The sequence below is a fragment of the Thamnophis elegans genome, chromosome 8 (genome assembly GCF_009769535.1).
Source record: "Thamnophis elegans isolate rThaEle1 chromosome 8, rThaEle1.pri, whole genome shotgun sequence".
NCBI lineage: Eukaryota > Metazoa > Chordata > Lepidosauria > Squamata > Colubridae > Thamnophis > Thamnophis elegans.
The window spans coordinates 79,435,828-79,446,306 of record NC_045548.1 but is presented as its reverse complement, the minus strand read 5'-3'; the positions used below and the strand labels follow the sequence as shown (position 1 = coordinate 79,446,306).

At 50.9% G+C, this 10,479-nt stretch overlaps 1 protein-coding gene across 1 annotated transcript in view; it reads right to left on the bottom strand.

Moving 5' to 3' along the window:
• Nucleotides 1–4,657: 4,657 nt before the first annotated feature.
• LRRC24 (leucine rich repeat containing 24) overlaps nucleotides 4,658–10,479 on the bottom strand; it is a 42,617-nt gene continuing 36,795 nt past the window's right edge. Inside the window, exons 5-6 of the mRNA XM_032223287.1 lie at nucleotides 8,349–8,517; nucleotides 4,658–6,112 (exon numbers count right to left, since the gene is read on the bottom strand). Of these exons, the coding sequence (XP_032079178.1) occupies nucleotides 5,100–6,112; nucleotides 8,349–8,517 (1,182 nt within the window). The 3' untranslated portion in view covers nucleotides 4,658–5,099. The remainder of the gene's footprint in view (nucleotides 6,113–8,348; nucleotides 8,518–10,479) is intronic.

Genomic DNA, 10,479 nt, shown 5'->3' with positions numbered 1-10,479 from the left:
AACGTTTTTTTTTTGGGGGGGGGGAGGACTGGTCCTCTTGGAACGGGGGTGGGGGGGTGGGAGAGGAAGAGGGAGGCTCAAAGGAGAACCCCTCTTTCCACCTTTGTCTCCCGGCCTCCTCTAACAAGCAAGCTTGCAATTCTAATAAATGGAGCCTAATTATGAATACTTCTCAGTTTTGTTTTCAGGGAGTCCCCGACCTCAGGGGTGGGTTTCAATTTTTTTTACTACCGGCTCGGTAGGCGTGGCTAGAGGGGGGGGGCGTGTGACTGAGTGGGCATGGCCAACTTGACGTCACTCATGCACACTCAGTCACACGACCCCCTCACCGAAAGGGTGGTGAAAGGTTTTGACGGGGGGCGAGTGGTGGTGGGGGCTTCAGCCTCGCCGGAGCTAAGGGAGCACCTGCAAACTACTAGTAAGAAAAAGAAGGTTTTTAGCCTCCCCGCCCCCCCAGGAACACTCTGCAGGCTTCAGCAAGGCTGGGGAAAGGGAAAAATCCAGTTTTGCGAAAAATGGGTGGAAAACTTGCCGTTTTTTGCAAAAACGGGGGCATTTTTGCCTTCCCCCAGCCCTGCTGAAGCCTGCAGAGTGTTCCTGGGGGCTGGGGAAGGCAAAAACGCCTCCATTTTTGCCCAAAACAGCCCTTCTCTGGGACTGGCATGCGCACCCCATTAAAAAGGGGGGGGAATTACATTTTTTCGATGGAGATTGTTCTGCGCATGTCCAGAACAGAAAATAAAGATGGCGCCACCCAGGATAGAACCGGTGCGGTCAGGTGTCGGGCTGAGTTCGGCTGAACCGGTCCGAACCGGTCGGAACCCACCTCTGTCCAACTTAAACTATTTGTTTACTGAGTATTTGAAGTTCAAACAGCACTAAAGGGACGACTCAGGAATGTTGTTGACACTGGTTCACCGACAAATGCGCGCTCGACAGAAGCGCGCCGATGAAACCGCGGAGGAGAAAACCGCAAGTTCGAAATCGTGCCGACGAATTAGCGCTGAAGCGCGCCGACAACAACGCGTAGATAGAAGCGCGCTCTAAACCTAACCCTAAATCTAAACCTAACCCTTACCTTAACCGTAATCGCGCTTCTGTCGGCCCTCTTTTGTCGGCGCGCCTTTGTGTGCGCGCTGTCGACGTCGCGGTTGACACTTACGAGGATTGCAGCGTCCACGGGGTCGTGTGATGAAAATTGGCATGCTGGGCAACTGGCATGTACTTGTGACGGTTGCAGTGTCCCTGAGTCGTCCCTTTTTACGACCTCCTGACAAGCAAAATCCACGGGGAAAGTAGGTTCGCTTAACGGCCCTGTTGCCAACTTAACCACTGCAGCAATTCACTTAAAAAAAACGTGGCAGGAAAGGTCGTAAAATGGGGCAAGGCTCACAACTTAACAACTGTCTTGCTTAGCAGAATGGAAGATAATAGAACAATAAAATAAATAATGAAAGAGAACAACCGAGGAACACCGACTACATGGTTACCAAAAAAGGAATCTGTTGAACAGGCAAATCTTTCCAGCGGCAATTTGTTTCATTTCTGTTTATTTAATATTTCTTGCTCTAATGTTTGTACCCGTCTTTAGGGTATTTGTAAGTCGCCTATTTGACCGTGAGATGGGTGGCATAAAAAAATTAAGAAAATAAATAAACTATGTTGGTTAGAGAGAATAGAATACAATACAATACAATAGCAGAGTTGGAAGGGACCTTGGAGGTCTTCTAGTCCAACCCCCTGCCTAGGCAGGAAACCCTATACCGTTCCAGACAAATGGCTATCCAACATCTTCTTAAAGGCTTCCAGTGTTGGGGCATTCACAACTTTTGGAGGCAAGGAATTCCACTGATTAATTGTTCTCACTGTCAGGAAATTTCTCCTCAGTTCTAAGTTGCTTCTCTCCTTGATTAGTTTCCACCCATTGCTTCTTGTTCTGCCCTCAGGTCCCTTGGAGAATAGCTTGACTCCCTCTTCTTTGTGGCAGCCCCTGAGATATTGGAAGATTGCTATCATGTCTCCCCTAGTCCTTCTTTCCATTAAACTAGACGTACCCAGTTCCTGCAACTGTTCTTCATATGTTTTAGCCTCCAGTCTCCTAATCATCTTTGTTGCTCTTCTCTGCACTCTTTCCAGAGTCTCCACATCTTTTTTATATCGTGGTGACCAAAACTGGATGCCGTATTCCAAGTGTGGCCTTCCCAAGGCATTATAAAGTGGTATTAACACCTCATGTTATTTTGATTCTCTCCCTCTGTTGATGCAGCCTAGAACTGTGTTGGCTTTTTTGGCAGCTGCTGCCCACAGCTGGCTCCTATTTAAACGGTTCTCCACTAGGACTCCAAGATCCCTCTCACAGTTACTACTACTGAGCAAGGTACCACCTATGCTGCCTTCTGGTGCTTTGGAGAGTAGTTTGACTCCCTCTTCTTTGGTGCAACCCCTGAGATATTGGAAGACTGCTATCCTGTCTCCCCTAGTCCTTCTTTTCATTAAACTAGACATACCCAGTTCCTGCAACCGTTCCTCATATGTTTTAGCCTCCAGTCCCCTAGTCCTCTTTGTTGCTCTTCTCTGCACTCTTTCTAGAGTCTCCACATCTTTTCTGCATCGTGGCGACCAAAACTGGATGCCGTATTCCAAGTGTGGCCTTCCCAAGGCATTTATCAAGTGGTATTAACCCTTCACGGGATCTTCATAATACTCCCTAGATGCCACGACTTAAGGGGGCAGCTTCCCAGCCACAGGAGGCATTGCTGCCTGTGCAGCCCGACTGCGAGAAAACCTTTCAGCCAGCAGGAACCCTGCAGCATAACCAAGACTCCCTCCCCCATTACCCCCTGCCTCCAAATCACTGAAAGAAGACAAGAGAGCCTCAACAACAACAACGAGATGTTGGCTATATTTTATTGGCTTGTTTGCTTGGGGAAAAAAGAAAGTTTCCCGCACAGCCATTTTCTTCCTGGAGCAACTACACAGCTATGTTGTTGCCTGTGCTTTTGCGACACAGCTGATTCTGTGGTTTGGGGACTGATGGGGGAGCAGGAGATGTCACATTAACGCTGGCAGGGGAGTGTGGAGGTAGTCCTCGAACTTACAGCCATGCGTTTTTAGTGACTGTTGAAAGTTACAACACTAGAATAAGGTGACTTATGACTGCTTTTTACACTTACGACGGTTGCAGGGTCCCCCATGGCCACAGGATCAGAATTCGGACGCTTGGCAACTGACTCGCGTTTACAACGGTTGCGGTGTCCCACAAGCGATCACGTTTTGTGACCTTCTGACACCAAGCCAGTGTTTCTCAACCTTGGCGGCTTTAAGTCCCGTGGACTTCAACTCCCAGAATCCCCCAGCCAGCTATGGATTCTGGGAGTTGAAGTCCACGGGACTTAAAGGTCACCAAGGTTGAGAAACACTGCACCAAGCTCACTCAACGGGGAAAGCCAGAAGCGTTTAATAACCGTGCTACTCATTTAACAACCGCAGTTGAGTCATTTAACAACCGTGGCAAGGAAGGTTGCAACATGGGGGCAAGACTCACTTAATAACCGTCTTGCTTAGCCACGGAAAATTTGGGCTCAAGTCAAGGACTCACCTGTAAGGAGGGGGTTGGTGGAGGGATTTTTTCATGGGGTCTAGAAATGCAGCTGTGCAGCTCAGGACATTATTTTTATCCATTTTAAAAAATACATACAAGCAAGCCCCCCAAAAACTCACTGAATGTCGCACTCAGCCTGCACGAGAGACCGTAAAGATTGTCCCACCATCCCTGGAATCTGGGTCAAATTTGCACAGTTTTGGTCAAATTTGCACAGTGGATGTTTCATCCAGCCTCCGGCGACTTTTTTCCAAGCTCCAAACGAACCCCCCCACCCACAGCACGTAGGTCCTTATGTCCAATTGCAAAATGCCTGGGGAGGGTCACCGCTGACGGCTGGGAAAAGTTCAGGGGTCAAAAACCCGTTGCTGTCCATCAGCCGTCCTATTGCTCTTTTGACAGGTCTTAATCATTTGAAGATGTCCAGCTTGGTGGGCGAAATGCCTCCGCGTCCTGTGGGTTGAGGAGGAGGAGGAGGAGGAGGAAGAGGAAGTGGCATGGGTCCCTTCCTCGCTCGGGAGTGTCCTGGAGGAATCTGACTTGATCACAGTGAGAACAAATATGCTGCCGGCCTAAGTTGACCCATCTAGGAAAGCTCTTTCGGGTGTGCCATGCTTCCGGATTTCAAGGAATCCTCGCGAATTACTCCACAGCCTTTTCCGAGAAGAATGGAGAACCGTATGGGGATGATATCAACGCGGTGAGGGCCGAACACGTCCCGGGGTAACCATGAGGTCATAACTCTCGCTGAACATTAAGTTCAGCTATAACTCGAACGAAGCTTAGATCTGACTGTCTGTCAGAGCCGAGGTGGTGCAATGGTTAAATGCAGCACTGCAGGCTACTTCAGCTGACTGCAGTTCGGCTGTTCAAATCCCACCAGGCTCAAGGTTGACTCAGCCTTCCATCCTTCCGAGGTGGGTAAAATGAGGACCCGGATTGTTGTTGGGGGCGATATGCTGACTCTGTAAACCGCTTAGAGAGGGCTGAAAGCCCTATGAAGCGGTATATAAGTCTAACTGCTATTGCTATTGCTATTCCTAAAAATGCCCGAATTGATTCATGAGTATCGAGCCAAGTTTCAAATACAAAACCAGTCATTTATTAGGAGCACCAATAGGCAAGGCCTTTCCGCAGTCAGATATGAGCTTTGTTTGAGTTATGGCTGAACTTCACCCCTGTTCCTTCCCTCCCCTCAGTATGTGTCATAAATCACATTCCCCAATGAGGTGCACCCCTCCCAAGCCTGCTGGAGTAATCTGAGGTCCGACTTTAGCCGAAAGTATGCGTAGAATGTGCTCCCCGCCCTTCTCTCCTAAGGGTGACGTTAGGAGTTGACACACGAGTCCTGTCTGCAACCTGTGGGATGGTGCACCACAGGTCACAGGTTCCTCCACTCAAGGCCCTGAACTTAAGCAGACAGCGGTAGGAGGAAGTCAACAAAACCGCTCCATTGTGGGGGAAGGCAGTCCGCTCACCCCAACTTCCGTAGCTCCACTCAGCAGTGAATTTCGTACGCTACCTGAGGCTGGAGCATCAGCCCCTGGTTTGCAAAGAGCTCGCTGCCTTCTTGGGGGGCCTCCTCTTCTCCTTCCAGAGTCTGAGTCGCCTGGTCTTGCAGCTGCTCCGGGAAGACCCCGCCTGCCAGGCCTTCGGGGTCCTTGTAGGTGGCGAAGAGGGGCTTGTTGCGGTCGATGACGAACATTTCGTGGCCCCTCTCGTCTCGGTACTCCTCCAGCTGGGCGAAGGTGGTGGGCCCGTCCGAGTAGTCGTTGACGTACAGGATGTTCTCCTCCTTCTTGGCCTTTTTCCGCTTCCGGTGCTTGCGGTAGATCATGATGACCAACAGGAGGGCCACCAGGGCCAGCAGGGAGATGGCCACGGCGATGGCCGTCTGCGTGGCCATGCCCAGGGCGTGGAAGTCCATGCTCTCCATGTCGTAAAGAGGTTCCTGGCTGATGTCCACCGAAGCCGGGTAGCCCTGTGACTGTTGTTGCTGGTGCGAGAGGTTCACCATGAGGTGGAAGACCACCCGGGCCATCCCGCCGGGATTGGAGGCCTCGCACTCGTATTTCCCGCCATGGGACACCGTCACGTTGTTGAGGAACAGCATTCCGCTGCCGGTGTCCGACTGCTCAAAGCGTTCCCCGATGCTGCGCTCCCTCAGCTCAAAGCTTCCGCTGGGCAGGTGGGTCCGGCTTCCCCTGGAGCCCCCGGCCCGCCAGTGGGCCAGTTTGCGCCAGGTCACCAGCGGCTGTGGGTAGCCCGAGGCCTGGCAGGAGACGCGCAGGTCGTCGCCCAGCCGTGCCGTGACTTCGAGGGGCTGCACTTGCACGACCGGCGGGATGCAGATCAAGCTGTTGCCAGAGACGTCGGCGAGGCTTTGGTAGGCCAGGCGGGGCGGCTCCGAACACTCGATCTTCTTGTCCTGGGGGCTCAGGAGCCTCTGGCCTTCCTCTCGGATCCAGCTGCTGAGCCAGTGCAGAGCGCAGTCGCATCGCCATGGATTGTCTGGGGGGGGGGGGGGAACCGAGTATATCCATCAACAATAGGTCACTGGAGGTTTTTAAGGAAAGATTGGACAGGCCCTTGTCTGGAATGGTATAGGGTCGATCCCCAAGGTCCCTTCCAGCTCTATTCTGATTGAAATGGCATAGGGTCTCCTGACTGAGCAGGGGGGTGGACTAGAAGACCTCCAAGGTCCCTCCCAGCTCTATTCTGATTGAAATGGCACAGGGTCTCCTGCTTGAGCACAGGGTTGGACTAGAAGACCTCCAAGGTCCCTTCCAGCTCTATTCTGATTGAAATGGCACAGGGTCTCCTAATTGAGCAGGGGGTTGGACTAGAAGACCTCCAGGGTCCCTTCCATCTCTATTCCGATTGAAATGGCATAGGGTCTCCTGATTGAGCAGGGGTTGGACTAGAAGACCTCCAAGGTCCCTTCCAGCTCCATTCTGATTGAAATGGCATAGGGTCTCCTAATTGAGCAGGGGGTTGGACTAGAAGACCTCCAGGGTCCCTTCCATCTCTATTCCGATTGAAATGGCATAGGGTCTCCTGATTGAGCAGGGGTTGGACTAGAAGACCTCCAAGGTCCCTTCCAGCTCCATTCTGATTGAAATGGCACAGGGTCTCCTAATTGAGCAGGGGGTTGGACTAGAAGACCTCCAGGGTCCCTTCCATCTCTATTCCGATTGAAATGGCATAGGGTCTCCTGATTGAGCAGGGGGCTGGACTAGAAGACCTCCAAGGTCCCTTCCAGCTCTATTCTGATTGAAATGGCATTGGGTCTCCTGACTGAGGAGGGGGCTGGACTAGAAGACCTCAAAGGTCCCTTCCAGCTCTATTCTGATTGAAATGGCATAGGGTCTCCTGATTGAGCAGGGGGCTGGACTAGAAGACCTCCAAGGTCCCTTCCAGCTCTATTCTGATTGAAATGGCATAGGGTCTCCTGATTGAGCAGGGGGATGGACTAGAAGACCTCCAAGGTCCCTTCCAGCTCCATTCTGATTGAAATGGCACAGGGTCTCCTGATTGAGCAGGGGGTTGGACTAGAAGACCTCCAAGGTCCCTTCCAGCTCTATTCTGATTGAAATGGCACAGGGTCTCCTGATTGAGCAGGGGGTTGGACTAGAAGACCTCCAAGGTCCCTTCCAGCTCTATTCTGATTGAAATGGCACAGGGTCTCCTGATTGAGCAGGGGGATGGACTAGAAGACCTCCAAGGTCCCTTCCAGCTCCATTCTGATTGAAATGGCACAGGGTCTCCTGATTGAGCAGGGGGTTGGACTAGAAGACCTCCAAGGTCCCTTCCAGCTCCATTCTGATTGAAATGGCACAGGGTCTCCTGATTGAGCAGGGGGATGGACTAGAAGACCTCAAAGGTCCCTTCCAGCTCTATTCTGATTGAAATGGCATAGGGTCTCCTGCTTGAGCACAGGGTTGGACTAGAAGACCTCTGAGGTCCCTTCCAGCTCTATTCTGATTGAAATGGCATAGGGTCTCCTGCCTGAGCAGGGGGTTGGACTAGAAGACCTCCGAGGTCCCTTCCAGCTCTATTCTGATTGAAATGGCATAGGGTCTTCTGATTGAGCAGGGGTTGGACTAGAAGACCTCCGAGGTCCCTTCCAGCTCTATTCTGATTGAAATGGCATAGGGTCTTCTGATTGAGGAGGGGGCTGGACTAGAAGACCTCCAGGGTCCCTTCCAGCTCTATTCTGATTGAAATGGCATAGGGTCTTCTGATTGAGCAGGGGTTGGACTAGAAGACCTCCGAGGTCCCTTCCAGCTCTATTCTGATTGAAATGGCATAGGGTCTCCTGCCTGAGCAGGGGGTTGGACTAGAAGACCTCCGAGGTCCCTTCCAGCTCCATTCTGATTGAAATGGCATAGGGTCTTCTGATTGAGCAGGGGTTGGACTAGAAGACCTCCGAGGTCCCTTCCAGCTCTATTCTGATTGAAATGGCATAGGGTCTCCTGATTGAGCAGTGGGTTGGACTAGAAGACCTCCGAGGTCCCTTCCAGCTCTATTCTGATTGAAATGGCATAGGGTCTCCTGATTGAGCACAGGGTTGGACTAGAAGACCTCCAGGGTCCCCTTCAGCTCCATTCTGATTGATTGATTGGAGGTGTCAGATGTTCCAGATTTCTCTCGGTCCTTCCTGCTGAGATATTTCCCCACCCGACTAAAGGACCTCTCTTTTCCCCCAGAAGAAACGGAGGCCTCGCAAGGGTCACTTTGGACGTACCTGTCAGCCTCAGCACTTGCAGGCTGATGAGGGGTCTCAGGGCCACCCGGCTGATGGTGCGCAGGTTGTTCTTGCTGAGGTCCAGCAGAGCTAGCGAGGTCAGTCCGGTGAGCGCTTGGTCCTCCAGACACTCAATGCTGTTCTCCTGCAGGTGAAGTTCCTGGAGCCTCTGCAAAGGGAAAAGAAGGATCAGCGGAAGGGCCTTCAGCTCTCCCGGTCCTTACTCCTTGGATCTTAAAACAGGGCTCTCCAAAGCTGGCCACTGAAAGGACTTGTGGACTTCAATCTTTTTTATATTGTGACAATCACAACAGCATCCAGCTTTGGTGGCCACGATGTAGAAAAGATGTGGAGACTCTGGAAAGAGTGCAGAGAAGAGCAAGAAAGAGGATTAGGGGACTGGAGACTAAAACACATGAAGAACGGTTGCAGGAACTGGGGATGTCTAGTTGAATAGAAAGAAGGACTAGGGGAGACATGATAGCAGTCTTCCAATATCTCAGGCATTGCCACAAAGAAGAGGGAGTCAAGCTATGCTCCAAAGCACCTCAAGGCAGGACAAGAAACAATGGGTGGAAACTAATCAAGGAGAGAAGCAACTTAGAAATTTCCCAACAGTTAGAACAATTAATCAGCTTGAGCAGGGGGTTGGACTAGAAGACCTCAAAGGTCTTCCCCATCCCTACAATGTTATGTTCTAAATAGAATATCACCTCCCTTCAGGCTTTCGGTAAAGCCGTTAAAACCTGGCTGTTCCGGCAGGCCTGGGGTTGACGAGTTCCCTTCCCTGCTCGAATTTGTGACTGTTGATGGTTTTTAAACTTTTCTCTGTATTTTGTTTGTTGTGTTACCTTGTCTGTACTACCCCACCCCTGGGTTTGTTAGTCCCTCCGGGAATAGGGCGGCATATAAATGCAATAAACCTTTAGAGATAGCTGGGGTTTTGTAGCCAAAACTAAGTACTTTCTCCTGGGCGCCATGGACATTCTAACACCTGGCCAGAGAAAGAGGAGCGAAGTTTCCAAGCAACTGGACAGCACCTTGACTGATTGTTTGGGAAAGGGGGGAAACTTTTACTTTTAATTAGGTGAAAACCGTAGAAACCTCCAGAGTCGTTTTTCACCAGCCTGTGCCAATATGATAGATTCAATAAACCATGGCTGAAACTCAGCAGGTTCTGGAGAACCAGTAGCGGAAATTTTGAGTAGTTCGGAGAACTTGCAAATACCATCCCTGGCTGGCCCCAGAGTGGGGAGGGAATGGAGGTTTTGCAATATCCTTCCCCTAGGAGTTGGGAGGGAATGGGATCTCGCAGTATCCTTTCCCTGCCATGCCCATCAAGCTACGCCCACAGAACTGGTAGTAAAAAAAATTGAATTTCACCACTGCAATAAACATGTTCTTTGAGGAAACGTCTTGCCTGGGAATTGTGAGGACTGTAGCCCTCTTTTCTTTTGGATCTTTGGCCTGCCACGCTTTCTATTCTTCTACTATAGCAATAGTAGCAATAGCAGTTGGAGTTATATACCGCTTCATAGGGCTTTCAGCCCTCTCTAAGCGGTTTACAGAGTCAGCATATTGTCCCCAACAACAATCCGGGTCCTCATTTCACCCACCTCGGAAGGATGGAAGGCTGAGTCAACCTTGAGCCGGTGAGATTTGAACCGCTGAACTGCAGATAACAGTCAGCTGAAGTGGCCTGCAGTACTATGCATTTTCTATGGTGGGAAAATGGGAAGGGGGGATTGTGTGGAGTTAGATGCAATGTAGCCATAACAACATTCTTTCTAGAAAGACAAGGTCATCCTTTGTCTCTGCACCTCTGCATCTGGACGGGTGGAAGCTGCTAGTGTGGCAGTGGGAGATTGTACCATGGGATGGACTGGTGGGTGTTGGGGACAAGATCTTGGACTTTCAGCTGGGTGGGGAAAACCAGGAAGCTTTCAGATTCGGGGTTTCCCCAGATGTGCCAACATGGCTCTCTTGATAAATTGGAACTCTGAGCAATCCTTTGCCTTGGACTCTGATTTAATTTTTGGATGCTGACAGGAGTTCTGTTTGCTATGGGTGACTTGGAAACCTGACACAAGGCTTACAAATGGCCAGGTATTGTTGTCCGTGGAAGCTGAAG